This window comes from Schistocerca nitens, chromosome 7 (genome assembly GCF_023898315.1).
Source record: "Schistocerca nitens isolate TAMUIC-IGC-003100 chromosome 7, iqSchNite1.1, whole genome shotgun sequence".
NCBI classification, from domain to species: domain Eukaryota; kingdom Metazoa; phylum Arthropoda; class Insecta; order Orthoptera; family Acrididae; genus Schistocerca; species Schistocerca nitens.
Window position 1 is genome coordinate 237,767,249 of NC_064620.1, and position 22,808 is coordinate 237,790,056.

The 22,808-nt window shown below is 47.5% G+C and overlaps 1 protein-coding gene across 2 annotated transcripts in view; it reads left to right on the forward strand.

The window, feature by feature from the left end:
• Positions 1-22,808, forward strand: part of LOC126195049 (uncharacterized) — a 51,107-nt gene that overhangs the window by 19,649 nt on the left and 8,650 nt on the right. For both annotated transcript variants that reach the window (XM_049933495.1, XM_049933494.1), the window contains exon 3: positions 21,554-21,829. In XM_049933495.1, the coding sequence (XP_049789452.1) occupies positions 21,554-21,817 (264 nt within the window). In that variant the 3' untranslated portion in view covers positions 21,818-21,829. The remainder of the gene's footprint in view (positions 1-21,553; positions 21,830-22,808) is intronic.

Sequence of the window (22,808 nt, forward strand, 5' to 3'; positions counted from 1 at the left end):
TTTCTCATTTAACTAGCTAACCATGGCCCTTAAAAATTACATTCTTTCATAGAAAAAGTTTGTATTTCGTGGAATAGCACGACAGATATTGAAGTTTTGCGCAATAAACATATGGCAGCATACTCTTACCCTTGCCTGTATCATTTGCCAAAATTTTATTTCGATATCTTAGACCATTTATGAAACATGAGGAACGCTGTTGATATTTAATTCTGGCTTTATCGCTGGCGAGCGCTATAGAAATGAATTTGGTACATCAGATCAATTTTTGCGTGATTGGTGAAGAATAGAGACCTCCGTCCAAGTCTAGAGAAAAATTGAATATGTTACCTAAATTTCATACGCAGCGACATACTGTGCAGGTCATCATGAAGCTGGCATATGAAGTTATAAGTAACACAAAGATGAGTTTTGTTACCGAATAGTTTCTGTAAAATCGCTTGAGAAAGACTGCACAGAGTGCGCCCCGATTCTGTCAACGCAGCGTTTAGCCGACTGGCCGAAAGCGGGCGACGTCGGCCTACCCTTCCGAACAAGCCAATGAACTAGTCCAGCGCTTTGCACGAAAACTGGACACTGTGCATCGGCCATTGTATCCCGCGCGGACTCTTAACAAGAGGATAGACCAACCCGTCATGTCGAAACCCACGCTGAAATTTTATTATGCATGAAGAATACAAGGAAAGAAATGCACTGCCAAAGTTTTAGCTGCTAATACACACTGCAAGTATTTATTTTTTAACTGTTGAAGTTACGAAGAACCGCTTACGACAGCGGTTTGTACTGCTCTTCCTGTCTAGCGCGCTTGCAGCCGTGGCAAGACAGCGTAGCGCCGCGAAGTGCAAATATTTGAAGTGGCAAAGCGAATTTGAAGCCCTAAATCATACAAGAACTGTCACGTATCGTTAATGTTCGGAATAAGAGTCAGTTCGTATTGACAGCCAAACTGTTGTATATGTAATTCTTACAAAGGTGACTAGCAGAGAAAAATAATTATCAAGATAATGTTTCATGTCACACTACAGATGATTTCCATTAATAGTGACTTTAAAATACCGAAATAAAATATTTCTTACATGTACATAAAGCGAAGTGTAATTTGAATGACGGAAACAAACATTTTCCTTACACCAAGGTACATGAGACGAAAGAAACATTAATGTTTTCAAGGGTTTTTCGATACGTCGGTTGGACCCTTCCCACGTAATAAGGCCTGGCCAGACAGAATGCGGCCTGGCCGTCCGGCCTGTGGCCTTGAACCGCAGCCGGCAGGCCGCACTGTTGAATCGCTCGTTATTGTATGGTGGCTGTCACACAGAGTGCGGCTCTGACGCACCGGCACGCGGCCTGGCGCACCGGCCGCCGCTGGGCCGCCGCCGGGTTGTCACAGATTACAGATTCGCCGCAAGCCGGAGCGGCTGCTTGCCTCCGTTGGCGCACTCAACCGCTCTGTGGTCACACTGGAAGCAGCGGCGTGAGGCGGTTTTTGTCTTGCAGCTCGTTGGGCATGCATCATGGACACATTAAGACTTATAGAGGAGGTGAGACAATACAACTTTTTGTATGATACACGCGATCCTGATTTGGAGGTAGAATACTTTTGTCCTCGATATACTCTTGATAGAAAGCTGAATAGTGTTGTCACTGTGACGTCCATAACTTCCAATATCAACTACTGTAAACTCGGTAGTATGGATCAACGATCGCCAGGAGAACTAGCGAAAAGAACTGTTTGTAACAGAAGAACTGGGATCTACTATCATTCGGGCATTTTAACCTGATAGCCTTTCCGTCTATGCTTCCACGGCAGTTCGGAAACCCCCCGTTCTATAAGTCCTTCTTCAGATTTCTTCCACATCTCTGTTGTAGGAGTAGGTAAATACACTCCTGGAAATTGAAATAAGAACACCGTGAATTCATTGTCCCAGGAAGGGGAAACTTTATTGACACATTCCTGGGGTCAGATACATCACATGATCACACTGACAGAACCACAGGCACATAGACACAGGCAACAGAGCATGCACAATGTCGGCACTAGTACAGTGTATATCCACCTTTCGCAGCAATGCAGGCTGCTATTCTCCCATGGAGACGATCGTAGAAATGCTGGATGTAGTCCTGTGGAACGGCTTGCCATGCCATTTCCACCTGGCGCCTCAGTTGGACCAGCGTTCGTGCTGGACGTGCAGACCGCGTGAGACGACGCTTCAACCAGTCCCAAACATGCTCAATGGGGGACAGATCCGGAGATCTTGCTGGCCAGGGTAGTTGACTTACACCTTCTAGAGCACGTTGCGTGGCACGGGATACATGCGGACGTGCATTGTCCTGTTGGAACAGCAAGTTCCCTTGCCGGTCTAGGAATGGTAGAACGATGGGTTCGATGACGGTTGGATGTACCGTGCACTATTCAGTGTCCCCTCGACGATCACCAGTGGTGTACGGCCAGTGTAGGAGATCGCTCCCCACACCATGATGCCGGGTGTTGGCCCTGTGTGCCTCGGTCGTATGCAGTCCTGATTGTGGCGCTCACCTGCACGGCGCCAAACACGCATACGACCATCATTGGCACCAAGGCAGAAGCGACTCTCATCGCTGAAGACGACACGTCTCCATTCGTCCCTCCATTCACGCCTGTCGCGACACCACTGGAGGCGGGCTGCACGATGTTGGGGCGTGAGCGGAAGACGGCCTAACGGTGTGCGGGACCGTAGCCCAGCTTCATGGAGACGGTTGCGAATGGTCCTCGCCGATACCCCAGGAGCAACAGTGTCCCTAATTTGCTGGGAAGTGGCGGTGCGGTCCCCTACGGCACTGCGTAGGATCCTACGGTCTTGGCGTGCATCCGTGCGTCGCTGCGGTCCGGTCCCAGGTCGACGGGCACGTGCACCTTCCGCCGACCACTGGCGACAACATCGATGTACTGTGGAGACCTCACGCCCCACGTGTTGAGCAATTCGGCGGTACGTCCACCCGGCCTCCCGCATGCCCACTATACGCCCTCGCTCAAAGTCCGTCAACTGCACATACGGTTCACGTCCACGCTGTCGCGGCATTCTACCAGTGTTAAAGACTGCGATGGAGCTCCGTATGCCACGGCAAACTGGCTGACACTGACGGCGGCGGTGCACAAATGCTGCGCAGCTAGCGCCATTCGACGGCCAACATCGCGGTTCCTGGTGTGTCCGCTGTGCCGTGCGTGTGATCATTGCTTGTACAGCCCTCTCGCAGTGTCCGGAGCAAGTATGGTGGGTCTGACACACCGGTGTCAATGTGTTCTTTTTTCCATTTCCAGGAGTGTACTTGGGCTGTAGGACAGTCCATATTGCTTGGCACACTTGTTTCACAATTTCTGTGACTGTTGAACGTCCTAACCGAAAAGAAAAAGCTATGGTCTGGTGACTGTCGCCTGTAGTCAAGTATCTGGAAAAGATTAAAATCAATTATGCCGATAGAACGATAGATAAGTTAACGACCAAATGTATGTTTGTTTAAATTCAATGACAATGTTATGAATACAATGAAACAAAACTATCTATAAGTAGAAAGTTCTCTCTAGCGGGACATACGGAACTAGATGTTACTATCGTTTGCTGTATTCGTAAACACTGCAGATAAATTTATCACTCCACTAGTAAATACGTTGTGGGATAGCACTTTCTTCCGCCGAACCTTTCATATGATACAGCAAAACTGAAATGGAATAATTTATATGACTTCTAATTCAAGCGCAAAGAGGCCACAAACGGTAAAACTTACCTCAAACAAACGGCTTGTCTGTGCCTTGTATCAATTGGTTTTCTCCAGTTCGTTGTGCACTTCTCGGTGCTACCTTTTTATCAGGCGATGCATTTCCTCGAAACATTCTCGCGACATACGAAAATATTTGAAGAACCTATCTCCGTCAGACTCTAGATCAATACACAGACGATGGTATTCCCCCAAGTTTTCTCTCTTGCTATCAATGTCGTGCACCCAACATCTCCTCTTCTTGGTGCCATTACGTATCGCTAGTGCAAGCTACTCATTTCTGCAATTAAAAAAAAAAAAAAAATGAACTCGCACAAAGATAACGTGTCCCGCGTGAAGATTCCAAATCGTCTAACGCAAGACAATCGCACTACGCATGCAAGCTTAATAATGGGTTTCGGCCCCTTCCACAGTGTAACAGCTGACGCATCAAGAGTCGCTGCGGCCGGCTGTTGCCTGTGTGGCGTCCCTGGCCGCTGACATGTCCGGCCCACCGCTACGCAGTCCGTCGCAGCGGCAGGCCAGATTCTGTCTGGCCGGCTGATGATGCGTCAAAGCCGCACTCTGTGTGACCGCCGCCATACAGGAACGAGAGATTCAACAGTGCGGCCTGCCGGCTGCGGTTCAAGGCCACAGGCCGGACGGCCAGGCCGCATTCTGTCTGGCGAGGCCTTAAGTAAAGTTGGCCGGGAACTTCGACGGGCAAAGTGGTAAGTGGCCCGGCTACTGCGCTGTTAGAGGCTGCAAGAGGGGGAATACTTTACTGTTTTGTCTTCGTGACACATCGGTTGGACTCTAGAGGGCTGAAAAACCATGGCCTAGTCAGATGAATCCCAATTTCAGATGATAATTGCTGATGTTAAAATTCAAGTATGGAGTAGACCCCACGAAGCCATGGACCCAGGCTGCCAACAAGGCACTGTGCAAGCTGGTGATGGCTCCATAATGGTGTGGGCTGTGTTTACACAGAATGGTCTGGGTCAAAAAATGGCTCTAAGCACTATGGGACTTAACATCGGAGATCATCAGTCCCCTAGACTTAGAACTACTTAAACCTAACTAACCTAAGGACATCACACACATCCATACCCAAGGCAGGATTCGAACCTGCGACGGTATCAGCAGCGCGGTTTTGGACTGAATCACCTAGTGGCGGGCTGGACTGGGTCCTTTGCTCCAATCGTTGACTGGAAATGGCTATGTTCGGCTACTTGGAGACCATTTGCAACCAGTCATGGGCTTTATTTCCCAACAACGACGGAATTTTTATTGATGACAGTGCACCATGTTAGCAGACCACAGTTGCTCGCGATTGGGGCTGAAGAACATTCTGAACAATTCGAGCTAATGATATGGCCACCCATCGAACATTTATGAGACATAGTCGAGAGGTTAGTCTGTGCACAAAATCCTGCACTGGCAATTAGGGGTGGCAACAGAAGCAGCGAGGTTCAATATTTCTGCAAGGAACTTCCCAAGATTTGTTGAGTGCATGCAACATCCAGTTGCTGGACAACGCCAGACAAAAGGATGTCTGATACGAAATTAGGAAGTATTTCATAACTTTGTCACTTAAGTGTAAGGTTAAATGTATTACTAAAACCTGTATTTCATTTTTTCATAAGCTTAAATCTGGATTGACTCAACCAGGACAAATCCTCACCTTCCCTCGAATTTGTCATATCTATAATACTGTCCTCATCCCTCTTCTATTATGATGTGAGAATTTTATCGAATTGCAGGGAAACAGGCTAAGGGTTTTATGCCATTTAAATAATGACGTACGTAGTTCCTTGCTGCACCAGCTATTTTTTTTTTTTAATTGCAAACACATTGCTTCGGGGAAAACAGCAAATTGCGGTCTATGATTTCGTGTGATCATACGAAAAGTCATTGATCAGTCTTCTTAGTCAATAATTATTCCTTTATCATTTTCTCATTAAAGATAACAACGGTCTCAAGATCTACATACCACCTCTGTGCTGGAACTACGACATCGTATAAAGATGTCAGAAGGATAGCACTTCTAGAACTTCAGTGTTTTGTCGGGAGGTGACAAGTTACAAATAAGTGCCGTAAACGTACCGCTACTCCACTTCAAATGGAGACAAGTACATTATGTGGTACCTGTGACAACACATTCAAATGCAGTTAACTATGTGCACATTTAATCATATGCAGGGGAAGTGTGCCATTTCGATTTCGACATACGCGGCATCTCTGGTGGGAAGGGGTATACTACAATGTAAGATAAAAAAGGGAGAACAATAAGAAACGAATCACCACGAAGAAATTATCCAAGTGGGACGGAAATCGGTGGATGTAATGTACATGGACAGCCAAACAAATAATTACAATTTTAGAAAAATTCGATGGTCTGTTCATGAGAAAGAGCTTCACAGATAGACCAAGTCAATAACGCATTCGTCCAACTCTGGCCCTCATGGGAGCAGACAGTCGGGTTACCAACGATTGACGGAGTTTTTGGATGTCCTCCTGAGCGATAACATGACAAATTCTGTCCAATTGGAGCGTTAGATTGTCAAAATCCCGAGGTACGTTGAGGGCCCAGCCCACAAGGCTCCAAATGTTCTCAACTGGTGAGAGATCCGGCAGCCTTGCTGGTCAAGGTGGTGTTTCACAAGCACGAAGACAAGCAGTAGAAACTCTCGCCGTCTACGGGGGGGGGCCATTATCCACTCAGGATGGCGTGCCATGAAGGGCAACAAAACGGGGCGTAGAATATCGTTGCCGTACTGCTATGCTGTAAGGATGCCATGGATGACAACCAAAGGGTTTCTGCAGTGAAATCATCCTAGGCAATCACTCCTCATTGTCGGGCCGCATGGTGGGCATCAGGTCGTCTCCAGACACGTCTTCAGCCTGGAATCTCATTGACGAGTAGAATTTTTTTGAGTCCCGCTTCCGACTGAGCCCCAGGGATCAGCCAAGACGTGCCTGGAGACGCCCCAGACAGCAGTGGAATACCAACGTGACTGTCACCAGCCATACGGTCCCAAAAGTAGGAGTGATGGTCGGGGGTGCTGTTTCTTTTCATAGAAGGACCCCTCTGGTTGCCACCGAGCGAGGTGGCGTAGTGGTTAGCACACTGGACTCGCATTCGGGAGGACGACGGTTCAATCCCGTCTCCAGCCATCCTGATTTAGGTTTTCCGTGATTTCCCTAAATCGTATCGGGCAAATGCCGGGATGGTTCCTTTGAAAGGGCACGACCGATTTCCTTCCCAATCCTTCCCTAAACCGAGCTTGCGCTCCGTCTCTAATGACCTCGTTGTCGACGGGACGTTAAACACTAACAACCACCACCACCAACCCTCTGGTTGTCGTCTGTGGCACCCTTACAACACTACGGTGCGTCGACGATATTCTACGCCTCGTTATGTTACTCTTCATCCCAGGTCATCCTGGGCTTACATTCCCGCAAGATAATCCCCACCCACACACGGCAAGGGTTTCTGCTGCTTGTCTTCGGTCTTCCCAAACCTTCCTTACCTTGGCCAGCAAGGTCGCCGGACTCCTGCCCAATTGAGAACGTTTGGAGCATTTTGGTGAGAACTCTCCAGCCATCTTGGGGTTTTGATGATCTAACGTGCCAGTCGGACAGAAGTTGTCACGTTATCCCTCAGGAGGATATCCAACAACACTTTCAATCGATAACAAATGGTTCAAATGGCTCTGAGCACTATGGGACTTACCATCTGTGGTCATCAGTCCCCTAGAACTTAGAACTACTTAAACCTAACTAACCTAAGGACATCACACACATCCATGCCCGAGGCAGGATTCGAACCTGCGACCGTAGCAGTCGCGCGGTTCCGGACTGAGCGCCTAGAACCGCGAGACCACCGCGGCCGGCAATCGATAACAAACCCAATAACTGGTTGCATGAGCACCAGAGGTGAACCAACGTGTTATTGACTTGCTCAATTGTGAAGTTCTTTTTCTTGAATAAATCATCGAATTTTTCTGAAATTCTAATCATTTGTTTGTCTGTACATGTACATCACATTTTCCGATTTCCGTCCGATTCCGATAATTCCTTCGTGGTGTGTTTTTTTTTATTTTATTTATTTATTTATTTATTTGTTGCTGAAGTATGCTGCAGTGTGGGGCATCTGCGGCAGTCCATATCCTGTTAATGAAGGACTCTACTGTAGCTAAGAAACTGCGTACTGCGTGACTCGCATTCGCATCTCAATAAGTCTCGATGGAGATCATTAGTTGGTCAGTCTGCTCTGTAGCTGGTTGCCATTCATGGGTGAGAAGTCAGTGTATGATTCATGCTCCTAATTGTGGGACTAGATATACATCTACATCGACACTCTGCAGCCACCTTACGGCCCTTGGCGGAGGGTACCACGTATCACTTCTAGTCATTTCCTTCCCTTTTCCACTCGTAAATAGAACGAGGGATAACGACTGACTATAAGCCTCCGTATGAGCCCTTTCGCGTGTCTTATCTTCGTGGCCCTCTTGCCTAATGTATGTTGGAAACAACAGAATCGTTTTGCAGTTCGCTTCAAAAGCCGGTTCTCCAGATTTTCTGAACATTGTTCCTCGAAAATAACGTCGCCTTCCGTCAGGTATTCCCATTTGAGTTCACAAAGAATCTCCATAACACTTGCGTGTTGTTCGAACCTACCAGTAACAAATCCAGCAGCCTGCCTCTGCATTGCTTCCATGTCTTCCTTTAATCCAACTTGGTACAGATCCCAAGCACTCGAGCAGGTCGCACAAGTGCCCCACATGCGGTCTCCTTTATAGATAAACCTTACTTTCCTAGAATTCTCATAATAAACTGAAGTCGACCATCTGTCTTTCCTACCACAATTCGCACATGTTCGTTCCATTTGATATCGCTTTTCAACGTTACGCCCAGGTATTTAAACGGCGTGACTGTTTCAAGCAGGATACTTCTAATGCTGTATCGGAACATTACTGGTTTGGTTTGCTCATCCATATTAACTTACATTTTTCTACATTTAGGGCCAGCTGCCATTCGTCAAAAATGGTTCAAATGGTTCTGAGCACTATGGGACTTAACATGTGAGGTCATCAGTCCCCCAGAACTTAGAACTACTTAAACCTAACTAACCTAAGGACATGACACACATCCATGCCCGAGGCAGGATTCGAACCTGCGACCGTAGCACAGCTCCCATTCGTCACACCAACTATACGTTTCGTCTAAGTCATCTTGTACCCGCCTACAGGCACTCAATTTCGGCACCTTACCGTACACCTCAGCATCATCAGCAAACAACCACGGATTGCTACCCAGCCTGTCCGCCAAATAACTTATGTATATAGAGCTATGGTTCCCAGCCTGGGGCTAATTACCCCCTGAGGGGTGAAACGAAGTTTCCTTTGGGATAAAACTAAATGATTCTATTCTGTTTCAGTCACGGAACTGAATTACACTCCTGGAAATTGAAATAAGAACACCGTGAATTCATTGTCCCAGGAAGGGGAAACTTTATTGACACATTCCTGGGGTCAGATACATCACATGATCACACTGACAGAACCACAGGCACATAGACACAGGCAACAGAGCATGCACAATGTCGGCACTAGTACAGTGTATATCCACCTTTCGCAGCAATGCAGGCTGCTATTCTCCCATGGAGACGATCGTAGAGATGCTGGATGTAGCCCTGTGGAACGGCTTGCCATGCCATTTCCACCTGGCGCCTCAGTTGGACCAGCGTTCGTGCTGGACGTGCAGACCGCGTGAGATGACGCTTCATCCAGTCCCAAACATGCTCAATGGGGGACAGATCCGGAGATCTTGCTGGCCAGGGTAGTTGACTTACACCTTCTAGAGCACGTTGGGTGGCACGGGATACATGCGGACGTGCATTGTCCTGTTGGAACAGCAAGTTCCCTTGCCGGTCTAGGAATGGTAGAACGATGGGTTCGATGACGGTTTGGATGTACTGTGCACTATTCAGTGTCCCCTCGACGATCACCAGTGGTGTACGGCCAGTGTAGGAGATCGCTCCCCACACCATGATGCCGGGTGTTGGCCCTGTGTGCCTCGGTCGTATGCAGTCCTGATTGTGGCGCTCACCTGCACGGCGCCAAACACGCATACGACCATCATTGGCACCAAGGCAGAAGCGACTCTCATCGCTGAAGACGACACGTCTCCATTCGTCCCTCCATTCACGCCTGTCGCGACACCACTGGAGGCGGGCTGCACGATGTTGGGGCGTGAGCGGAAGACGGCCTAACGGTGTGCGGGACCGTAGCCCAGCTTCATGGAGACGGTTGCGAATGGTCCTCGCCGATACCCCAGGAGCAACAGTGTCCCTAATTTGCTGGGAAGTGGCGGTGCGGTCCCCTACGGCACTGCGTAGGATCCTACGGTCTTGGCGTGCATCCGTGCGTCGCTGCGGTCCGGTCCCAGGTCGACGGGCACGTGCACCTTCCGCCGACCACTGGCGACAACATCGATGTACTGTGGAGACCTCACGCCCCACGTGTTGAGCAATTCGGCGGTACGTCCACCCGGCCTCCCGCATGCCCACTATACGCCCTCGCTCAAAGTCCGTCAACTGCACATACGGTTCACGTCCACGCTGTCGCGGCATGCTACCAGTGTTAAAGACTGCGATGGAGCTCCGTATGCCACGGCAAACTGGCTGACACTGACGGCGGCGGTGTACAAATGCTGCGCAGCTAGCGCCATTCGACGGCCAACACTGCGGTTCCTGGTGTGTCCGCTGTGCCGTGCGTGTGATCATTGCTTGTACAGCCCTCTCGCAGTGTCCGGAGCAAGTATGGTGGGTCTGACACACCGGTGTCAATGTGTTCTTTTTTCCATTTCCAGGAGTGTAGTTTCAGTAGATCATTACTATTATCACACTTTAGTAAGATTCTAATATTAATTACGTAAGTTATCAGTAATTACTTTTTCTGATTTTCTCGCATTAATATGATGGAGATTACAGATTCATGAGATAGTCCACCCTCTACACACATACGTATGCTCTGTCCCGTAAATCACTGATGACAAAAGTGAGACATACACTATGTTATCAAAACTATCCGGACACCCCAAAACACACTCTTTTTCGTGTTAGGTGCATTGTGCTGCCACCTACTGTTAGGTACTCCATATCAGCCGACCTTAGTAATCATTAAACATCGTGAGAGAGCAAAATGGGGCGCTCCGCGGAGCTCACGGACTTCGAACGTACGCGAGATTTCGACTCTCCTAAACATCCCTAGTTCAACTGTGTCCGTTGTGATAGTGAAGTGGAAATGTGAAGGAACACGTACAGCACAAAAGCGTACATACCGACCTCGTCTGTTGACTGACAGAGACCGCCGACATTTGAAGAGGGTCGCAATGTGTAATAGGCAGACATCTATCCAGATCATCACACAGGAATTCCAAACTGCATCAGAATCCAGTGCAAGTACTAAGGCAGTTTGGCAGGAGGTGAGAAAACGGCTGCTCATAAGCCACACACCACTCCAGTAAATGCCAAACGACGCCTCGCTTGTTCTAAGGAAGGTAAGCATTAGACGATGGAACAGTGGAAAAGCGTTGTGCGAAGTGACGAATCACGGTGCACAATGTGGCGTGCAGAAGGCAGGGTGTGGGTTTGGCGAATGCCAGGTGAACGTCAGTTAGCGTTCTGCAGCCGAGCAGTGTGTGAGCAGTGTGCAAGTAGCAGCAAGTGGCTTATTTAGCGTTCATATAAGTGTAGTAGTCAAGCTGAAAATTTGTTTGGGTGTTCTTAGCGCACCTGTTTAGTTACAACCGTCAAATCATTGTGTAGTTTCGTAATTAGCGGGAGCATATTTGCATTTTAATATCTGTGACGTGTAAAGTCGCTTAGTCGTCTTTCATTTGTTTATTTCTTTCAAACAGTCTTTGTACGCTACTGACAGTACAGTTAGCCTTCTGCCGCCGAGCAGTGTGTCAGCAGTGCGCAAGTAGCAACATTACTGCGTTTATTAGGCAGTCTTGTATTTTAATAACTGTTGGCATCCCTTCACTCCCAGCTTCAAGCAGTGTCGGCTTTGGTCACACAGCTTGAGGCTGTTGCCAATGGGCATCACTGTGGGGGTCCGTACGGGGGTTTGTCGGGGAAGGCCAACTCGTCCCACGCATCTCCCGATCGGACTACGGCTGTGGCTGCCAGGGATACTGCCCACATTGAGGCTGACCCCTCACCCATGGTAGAGTGGGAGGTCATCTCGCGGTGTGGCAGGGGGTGAAATACATACCAGAGGGCTGAACGGAAGGCCTCTCCAGTTTGTCTGACGAACCGATTTCAGGCTCTGTCTCCAGCTGATACTGATCTTGGGCCAGACATAGCTGCTTTTCCTGTTCCAGAGGTTGCCCCTCAGTATGCAAGATCCGGGCGGTCACAGAGGGTGGGCCTACTGGTAGTTTGGAGCTCCAACGTCAGGCGCGTAATGGGGCCCCTTAGGGATATGGCTGCAAGGGAGGGGAAGAAAACCAATGTGCACTTCGTGTGCATACCGGGGGAAGTCATTCCAGATGTGGAAAGGGTCCTCCCGGATGCCATGAAGGGTACAGGGTGCACCCATCTGTAGGTGGTCGCTCATGTTGGCACCAATGATGTGTGTCGCTATGGATCGGAGGAAATCCTCTCTGGCTTCCGGCAGCTATCCGATTTGGTGAAGACTGCCAGTCTCGCTAACAGGATGAAAGCAGAGCTCACCATCTGCAGCATCGTCGACAGGACTGACTGCGGACCTTTGGTACAGAGCCGAGTGGAGGGTCTGAATCAGAGGCTGAGACGGTTCTGCGAGCGTGTGGGCTGCAGATTCCTCGAATTACGCCATAGGGTGGTGGGGTTTCAGGTTCCGCTGGATAGTTCAGGAGTCCGCTACACACAGCTGGCGGCTACACGGGTAGCAGGGGTTGTGTGGCGTGAACTGGGCGGTTTTTTTTTTTTTTTTTTTTTTTAGGTTAGATGGCCTCGGACAAATACAGAAAGGCCAACAACCTCAAAGGGTGGGGGGCAAAGTCAGGACACGCGGGGACCAAGCAGCAATCGGTATTGTAATTGTAAACTGTCGAAGCTGCGTTGGTAAAGTACCGGAACTTCAAGCGCTGATAGAAAGCACCGAAGCTGAAATCGTTATAGGTACGGAAAGCTGGCTGAAGCCAGAGATAAATTCTGCCGAAATTTTTACAAAGGCACAGACGGTGTTTAGAAAGGATAGATTTCATGCAACCGGTGGTGGCGTGTTTGTCGCTGTTAGTAGTAGTTTATCCTGTAGTGAAATAGAAGTGGATAGTTCCTGTGAATTATTATGGGGGGAGGTTATTCTCAACAACCGAGCTAGGTAAATAATTGGCTCCTTTTACCGACCTCCCGACTCAGCAGCATTAGTGGCAGAGATAAATTCTGCCGAAATTTTTACAAAGGCACAGACGGTGTTTAGAAAGGATAGATTTCATGCAACCGGTGGTGGCGTGTTTGTCGCTGTTAGTAGTAGTTTATCCTGTAGTGAAATAGAAGTGGATAGTTCCTGTGAATTATTATGGGGGGAGGTTATTCTCAACAACCGAGCTAGGTAAATAATTGGCTCCTTTTACCGACCTCCCGACTCAGCAGCATTAGTGGCAGAACAACTGAGAGAAAATATGGAATACATTTCACATACATTTCCTCAACATGTTATAGTCTTAGGTGGAGATTTCAATTTACCCGATATAGACTGGGCACTCAGATGTTTAGAACGGGTGGTAGGGACAAAGCATCGAGTGACATTGTACTGAGTGCACTATCCGAAAATTACCTCGAGCAATTAAACAGGAACCAACTCGTGAAGATAACATCTTTGACCTACTGATATCAAACAGACCCGAACTTCTCGACTCTGTAAGCGCAGAACAAGGAATCAGTGATTATAAGGCCGTTGCACCATCCCTGAGTATGGAAGTAAATAGGAATATAAAAAAAGGGAGGTAGGTTTATCTGTTTATCAAGATTAATAGGAGGCAGATTTCAGGCTACCTAACAGAAGAAAACGAAAGTTTCTGTTCTGACACTGACAATGTTGAGTGTTTATGGAAAAAGTTCAAGGCAATCGTAAAATGCGTTTTAGACAGGTACGTGCCGAGTAAAACTGTGAGGGACGGGAAAAACCCACCGTGGTTCAACAACAAAGTTAGGAAACTACTGCGAAAGCAAAGAGAGCTTCACTGCAAATTTAAACGCAGCCAAAACCTCTCAGACAAACAGGAGCTGAACGATGTCAAAGTTATGTAAAGAGGGCTATGCGCGAAGTGTTCAGTGAATTCGAAAGTAAAATTCTATGTACCGACTTGACAGAAAATCCTAGGAAGTTCTGATCTTACGTTAAATCAGTATGTGGATCGAAACAACATATCCATTTACTCTGGGATGATAATGGCATTGAAACAGAGGATGACATGCGTACAGCTGAAATACTAAACACCTTTTTCCAAAGCTATTTCACAGAGGAATACCGCACTGCAGTTCCTTCTCTACATCATCGCACGAACGAAAAAATGGCTGACATCGAAATAAGTGTCCAAGAAATAGAAAAGCAACTGAAATCAGTCAACAGAGGAAAGGCCACTGGACCTGACGGGATACCAATTCGATTCTACACAGAGTACGCGAAAGAACTTGCCCCCCTTCTAACAGCCGTGTACCGCAAGTCTCTAGAGGTACGGGAGGTTCCAAATGATTGCAAAAGGGCACAAGTAGTTCCAGTTTTCAAGGAGGGTCGTCGAGCGCAAAACTATAGGCCTATATCTCTGACATCGATCTGTTGTAGAATTTTAGAACATGTTTTTTGCTCGCGTATCATGTCGTTTCTGGAAACCCAGAATCTACTCTGTAGGAACCAACATGGATTCCGGAAACAGCGATCTTGTGAGACCCAACTCGCTTTATTTGTTCATGAGACACAGAAAATATTAGATACAGGCTCCTAGATAGAGGCCATTTTCCTTGACTTCCGGAAGGCGTTCAATACAGTTCCGCACTGTCGCCTGATAAACAAAGTAAGAGCCTACGGAATATCAGACCAGCTGTGTGGCTGGATTGAAGAGTTTTCAGACAACAGAACACAGCATGTAGTTCTCAATGGAGAGACGTCTACAGACGTTAAAGTAACCTCTGGCGTGCCACAGGGGAGTGTTATGGGGCCATTGCTTTTCACAATATATATAAATGACCTGTTAGATAGTGTCGGAAGTTCCATGCGGCTTTTCGCGGATGATGCTGTAGTATACAGAGAAGTTGCAGCACTAGAAAATTGTAGCGAAATGCAGGAAGATCTGCAGCGGATAGGCACTTGGTGCAGGGAGTGGCAACTGACCCTTGACGTAGACAAACGTAATGTATTGCGAATACATAGAAACAAGAATCCTTTATTGTATGATTATATGATAGTGGAACAAACACTGGTAGGAATTACTTCTGTAAAATGTCTGGGAGTATGCGTACGGAAGGATTTGAAGTGGACTGATCATATAAAATTAATTGTTGGTAAGGTGGGTGCCAGGTTGAGATTCATTGGGAGAGTCCTTAGAAAATGTAGTCCATCAACAAAAGAGGTGGCTTACAAAACACTCGTCCGACCTATACTTGAGTATTGCTCATCAGTGTGGGATCCGTACCAGATCAGGTTGACGGAGGAGATAGAGAAAATCCAAAGAAGAGCGGTGTGTTTCGTCACAGGGTTATTTGGTAAGCGTGATAGCGTTATGGAGATGTTGAGCAAACTCAAGTGGCAGACTCTGCAAGAGAGGCGCTCTGCATCGCGGTGTAGCTTGCTCTCCAGGTTTCGAGAGGGTGCGTTTCTCCTCCCGAGGAGATCACGAACGTAAAATTAGAGAGATTCGAGCGCGCACGTTCTTCCCGCGAACCATACGCGGCTGGAACAGGAAAGGGAGTTAATGACAGTGGCACGTAAAGTGCCCTCCGCCACGCACCGTTGGGTGGATTGCGGAGTATAAATGTAGATGTAGATGTAGAACATCATCTGCCAGCGTGTGTACTGCCAACAGTAAAATTCGGTGGCGGTGGTGTTATAGTGTGGTCGTGTTTTTCATGGAGGGGGCTTGCACCCTTGTTTTTTTGCGTGGCACTATCACAGCACAGGCCTACATTTGTGTTTTAAGCACCTTCATGCACCGTTGAAGAGCAATTCGGGGATGGCGATTGCATTTTTCAACACGATTGAGCACCTGTTCATAATGCACGGCCTGTGGCGGAGTGGCTACACGACAATAACATCTCTGTAGTGGACTGGCCTGCACAGAGTCCTGACCTGAATCCTATAGAACACTTTTGGGTTGTTTTGGAACACCGACTTCGTGCGAGGCCTCACTGACTGACATCGATACCTCTCCTCAGTGCAGCACTCCGTGAAGAATGGGCTGCCATTCCCCAAGAAACCTTCCAGCACATGATTGAACGAACGTATGCCTACGAGAATGTAAGCTGTCATCAAGGCTAAGGATGGGCCAACATGATACTGAAGTCCGGCATTACCGATGGAGGGCGCCACGAACTTGTAAGTCATTTTCAGCCAGATGTCCAGATACTTTTGATCACATAGGGTATACGTAGCAAATGCTAAATGTCTCAAGAAAATATCTTCTCCAGGTTGTAGATACTACCTGCAGTAGTGTACAAACTGCTTCATTACTTGCGTCGAAACAGATAAATGAATTAATTGATTGCACGACACAACAGTAATTACATAATGGCTACAATAGAGCTGTACACAGTATTATTATTAGTATTGGTATTAGTACTAGTATTAGTGATTGAGGTCAGAAAAAAATGGTTCAAATGGCTCTGAGCACTATGGGACTTAACATCTATGGCCATCAGTCCCCTAGAACTTAGAACTACTTAAACCTAACTATCCTAACGACATCACACAACACCCAGTCATTACGATTGAGGTCAGACGCAAAGCATTAACAGCCTGAAGTCTTCCAGTTTCTGCCAGTTCAGAAATACGGAGTACAGCATTCAAGTGATTTACGAACAATAAGTATTGTGCACAAATTTTAACTTAGTTGATTTTAAATGGTCTTGCAGTGTACAGGTCAAGCAAATACCGAAATAGAGAGTGGTAATGCAGAGAAAATATTTTTTGTAACAAGTGTCTACCTCGCCGTGGATAGTTAGTTTTTTATGTTGTGGGTAGCACTTGCGATGCACCTTGAAAATTCCTTCGTCATTCATTCTAAAATAAACACACACATACACAAGAAGTGCACCGAGGAAACTGGTATAGGCATGCGTATTGAAATACAGAGATATGTAAACTCGCAGAATACGGCACTGCGGTCGGCAACGCCTATATGAGACAACAAATGTCTGGCGCATTTTTGCCCGCATCTCGTGGTCGTGCGGTAGCGTTCTCGCTTCCCACGCCCGGGTTCCCGGGTTCGAGTCCTGGCGGGGTCAGGGATTTTCTCTGCCTCGTGATGGCTGGGTGTTGTGTGCTGTCCTTAGGTTAGTTAGGTTTAAGTAGTTCTAAGTTCTAGGGGACTGATGACCATAGATGTTAAGTCCCATAGTGCTCAGAGCCATTTGAACGAGCCATCTGGCGCATTTGTTAGATCGGTAACTGCTGCTACAATGGCAAGTTATCAAGATTTAAGGGGTGTTATAGTCAGTGCACGAGCGATGGCACACAGCACCTCCGAGGTAGCAATGAAGTGGGGATTTTATTGTACGATCATTTCACGAGTTTACCGTCAATATATCGGGAATTCGGTAAAACATTAAATCACCGACGTCGCTGTGGCTGAAAAAGATCCTGCAAGACAGGGACCAAGAGAATCGTTCAACGTGACAGAAGTGCAACCCTTCCATAAATTGCTGCAGATTTCAATGCTAGGCCATCAACAAGTGTCAGCGTGCGAACCATTCAATATGGACTTTCGGAGCCAAAGCCCCACTTGTGTACCCTTGATGACTGCACGACACAAAGTTTTAGGCTTCGCCTGGGCGGTCAACACCGACATGGGACTGTTCATGACTGGAAACATGTTACCTGGTCGGAAGAGTCTCCTTTCAAATTTTATTGAGCAGATGGACGTGTACGGGTTTGGAGACAACCTCATAAAGGGATGTACCCTGCATGTCAGCAAGGGACTGTTCAAGCTGGTGAAGGGTCTGTGATGGTGTCGGGCATGTGCAGTTGGAGTGATACGGGACCCCTGATACGTCTAGGTACAACTCTGACAGATGTCTCGTAAGTAAGCATCGTATCTGATCACCTGCATCCATTCATGTCCATTGTGCATACCGACGGACTTGGGCAATTCCAGCAGGACAATGCGACACCCCACACGTCCAGAATTGCTACAAAGTGGCTCCAGAAACACTCTTTTGTTTAAAGACTCCCGCTGGCCAGCAAACTTCCCTGACATGAACACTGTTGAGCACATCTGGGATGCCTGGAAACGTGCAGTTGAGAAGAGACCTCTACCCCCTCATACGCTCACGGATTTATGGACACCCCTGCAGGATTCATGGTGTCAGTTCCCTCCAGGTCTACCTCAGACAGTAATCGAGTCTATGCCACGTCGTGTTGCGGCACTTCTGCTTGCTCGCGGGTGCCCTACACGATATTAGGCACAGTGTACTAATTTCTTTGGCTCTTCAGTGTAAATATCATTCATGTTTCATAATTTTAAAATTAAAAATGTTCCATAAATATCTTTAATTCTACAGTTTATTTAGGTGCTAAAGTTGGAGGTACTAGCAAATGTCTAATTGCATTGAGGGGTAATGGTCTAAGAAAGGTTGGGAACCACTGATATAGAGAATAATAGCAGTCCTGTCACACTTTACTGGGGATATTGTTTGGTTTGCTTCGTTTGGTGTCTAGTCCGTGCAAAAACAAAAACTACTTACGTGTTTGGGGTAAACCTTTTTTATTTTTCGACATAGTCTCCTTTTGGACTTATACACTTCGTCCAACGCTGTTCTAATTTGTTGATCCCTTCTGAATAATAGGAATTGTCCAAGTCTGCAAAATAGCTATTAGTTGCTGCAATCACCTCCTCATTTGAATAAAATCTTTGTCCCGCCAGACATTTCTTCAAATTGGAGAACAAATAGTAGTCTGAGGGAGCCAAGTCTGGAGAACAGGGGTGATGTGAAACGAGTTGGAATCCTATTTTCATTAATTTTGCAACCACAACTGCTGAGGTGTGTGCTGCTGCATTGTCGTGATGGAAAAGGATTTTTGTGCAGTTCAATTGCCAGCGTTTTTCTTGCAGCTCGTTTTTCAAACGGTCCAATAACGATGAATAATACCCACCTGTAATAGTTTTACCCTTTTCCAGATAGTCGATGAGGATTATCCCTTGCGAATCCCATAAGACAGTCGCCATAACCTTTTCGACGGAAGGACTGGTCTTCGCCTTTTTTAGTGCAGATTCTCCCTTGGTAACCCATTGTTTAGATTGTTGTTTGGTCTCAGCAGTATAGTAATACATCCATGTTTCATTCACAGTGACGAAACGACACCTAAAGTCCTGCGGATTCATCCTGAACAGCTGAAAACCATCCTTGCAACACTTTACCCGATTCCGTTTTTGGTCAAGCGTGAGCAATCGCGAAAACCATCTTGCGGATAGCTTTCTCATGTCCAAATATTTATGCAAAATATTGTGTACCCGTTCATTCGAGATGCCCACAGCACTAGCAATCTCACGCACCTTAACTCTTCTGTCATCCATCACCATATCATGGATTTCATCAATGATTTATGGAGTCTTAACCTCCACAGGGCGTCCAGAACGTTCAGCAGCACTTGTGCCCATATGGCCACTCTGAAAATTTTGAAACCACTTATTAACTCTTCTAATCAAAAGTGCAGATTTTTTTTCCTTTATTGTAATTTCAACACCTGTGCAACAGGTAGGCTGGCAGCAGCACCTTATGCTGCTCTTCAGCCTTCTCAGAGTTAACAACGAGAAAACATATAGAAGACACAAAAGAGATTGAACAATTTTGCGGGTAAAAAAAAGGGTAGACACAGTAACATAAAAAAAACATGAAGCCATTCACACTCAACGAATAACCACACTATAAACTGTCGACACAATGCACAAACACTAATGATGTCGATGGCACATGTGAACGATGGAGCGTGACGGCGAACACTAAACATAAACACGATGGCACACAGACGAGAAATAGATGACGATGATCTCCGGCGTGCGAATGTCCGCGTAGCGAGTGCAAGTCCGGGGACCTACCGAGAGGGGAAGAAGGGGGAGGGGGAGGGGTGAGCAAAGATGCCAATGGCGAAGTAGTGGAAAAATGGGGGTGGGGGAAGCCCGGGGGAAGAGTGGGGAGAAAGGGAACAGGGAGGGAATGGGGAGAGAAGGGAGAGAGGTTGCCCATAGGAACAAACATGGGAAGAGGGAGGTAGGATCAAAGTTGATAGGAGGGGTAGATGGAGGGCAGGAGAGGGTGTGGAGAGTGGAGAGATGGAGAGCAGGTGGGACGTGGAAGTACAGGTGCGGCAGCGGATTGGAGCGGGAGAGGATGGGAGAGACCAGCGGGTGAGGAGGATCGAGTTTATGGGAGGTTAGGAGGATCCGTATCCGTCTGAGGAAAAGGAGGTGAGGGAAGGGAATAAGGTCGTACAGGATCCACGTGGGGGAGGGGAGACGGATACGATAGTCGAGGCGAAGAGCATGGCGTTCTAGGATCTGAAGGGATTTGTAAAAGGTAGGGGGAGCGGAGATCCAGGCACAGTGGGCGTAGCAAAGGATAGGGCGAATGAGGGATCTATAGGTATGGAGGATGGTGGAGGGGTCCAGAGGAGACAGAGGCGGGAGCGTGCCTTGGCTTGGATCGTTCGGAGGTGGGGGGTCGAGGAGAGGCGACGGTCGAGGGTGACACCAAGGTACTTGAGGGTGGGGGTGAGGGAGATAGGATGGCCATAGATGGTGATGTAGAAATCGAGGAGGCGGAAGGAAGGGGTGGTTTTACCTACAATGATCACCAGGGTTTTGGAAGGATTGACCGTAAGCAACCACTGGTTGCACCAAGCAGTGAACCGGTCAAGATGGGATTGGTGTTGGGAGCGCTGCAGGGTGGGGGCAAGGGCAAGGAAGGCGGTGTCATCAGTGTACTGCAGAAGGTGGATGGGGGGTGAAGGCAGCTGCATGTCCGCTGTATACAAGAGGTACAGAAGAGGGGAGAGGACGGAACCCTGGGGCACAACGGCGGAGGGGAAAAAGGTGTAGGAATCCATGTTGTGGTGGTGATAGGTGACACGATTGTGACCAGGAGCGATGTTGCGTTTCGTATGGAGTGTAGCGATGAGATCCTGTGTAGTGATAGGGGCATTGAGTTCTGTGTGTGCAATGTAAAGCGCAGAGTCACTGAAATGTTTATCAAGCTTCTCTTTAGTATCCTGAGGCGTTTTGCCTTTCATAAAGTAATGTTTAATCACCACACGAAATCCTTCTTCGTCCATTTTTTGACAATCACTCGACTTCCTTGATTCACACTAATGCCAAACACAAAGAAATATACGAATATGGCTGAAATTTGGTGTGCTTTCTTTTCAAAGATGACCTCGATACGCGCTGGTGGTGCCATCTCTCGGACTTTGCACGGACTTTTCAAACGCCCCTCGTACTTTGTGTTGAGCCTATGTTGCATATTGCTGCTGCTGGTAACAGGCTCGTACCCCTGGCAGCGGACTGAAAGTACTGAACCGCACTCAGCGTTTGCGTGTGTGTGTGCGCGTGTGTGCAGGAGTTCATGTTCAGCGTGTGCGGCGCGCTGTTGCTGCTGGTGGCGGGCGCCGTGGCGGTCGACTTCTGGCGCAGCGTCGGCATGATCCCCATGACGGCGGGCCCCGAGCACTGGGCGCGCGTCCGCGCCGAGCTCTCCGGGCTGGTGGCCAGCGAGCGAGCCTCGGGCCTCTCCCTGGGCTGCCTGGCGCTGCTGTCCGCACTGCTCTACCTCATCGACGCCTTCTTCGGCTACCGCATGGGGCTCTCCGCCTCCTCCGTCTGACAACAAGGACAGGTGGGACGTCCCGTCTCTAACTACGTCTCTTTTCCATTACTTTTTTTGTTTTTGAGCTTTTCCTCATTACAGAGGCTTATCTCCAACATAATAATTTACTCGGAAATTACTATATAAAGGATAAACGTTCTTAAACTATATTTTCAAAATATTCCGCCAGATGTTTCGATCTTGTGTGTCCTCCTCATTGTGTGCTGTACATTTTGGAGCCAGGTGGTCATAGGTCGTCCTCTTCTTCTTCTCGCCTCCGGTTCCCACTCCAGTATCAATTTTGGTATTCTGGCTTCCTCCATTCGTCGTACATGCCCATACCACTGTACTTTCTTCCTATCCATTACGTCATATATTCTTTCTTTTATTTCCATTCTCCTTATTATTTCGGCCTTCCTTATCTTCTCTTTCCTGGAGAGTCTTACCGATCTTCTCCAGAAGTCCATCTCTAGAGCTTGTAATTTTTTCATGTGCTTCAGGTTAATTGTCCAGGTCTCCGTTCCATACATCCATTACTGGATGTAGAAATGCAAATACTTCTATACTACAGGCAGGTGACCATTCGGATTTGTCACAACTCTGAAATATAGAAACGTCTTGAACGCATAATTCTTTATTAAGCGTTACGCGTTTCAAACTTTCATTGTCAGACTGAAGCTGTGGAATGAAGTGTACAAGAAATTAATTGCAGAAAATATACGTAAGTGTGAATCTAAGTATTCCAGTATACAGAAACTCCAAATAGTATCGCACTTACATAAAATTCAAACTTTAGTACAAAGCTCACGAAAGTGAGCACATAAACCGAATACAACACAAATCTCGTCTCATGTAGGCATATCTGACAGTGCCGTCTTCTATAGAATAGAAGCAGTGCCAATCTGAGTGTGGCGATTGAATTGTCAAACATGTAAACCACGGCCAGTAGGTGGCGCTAGCACCGACCACAGAAAGCAAGTCAAAGACTAACTTTACAAACTTCTATACA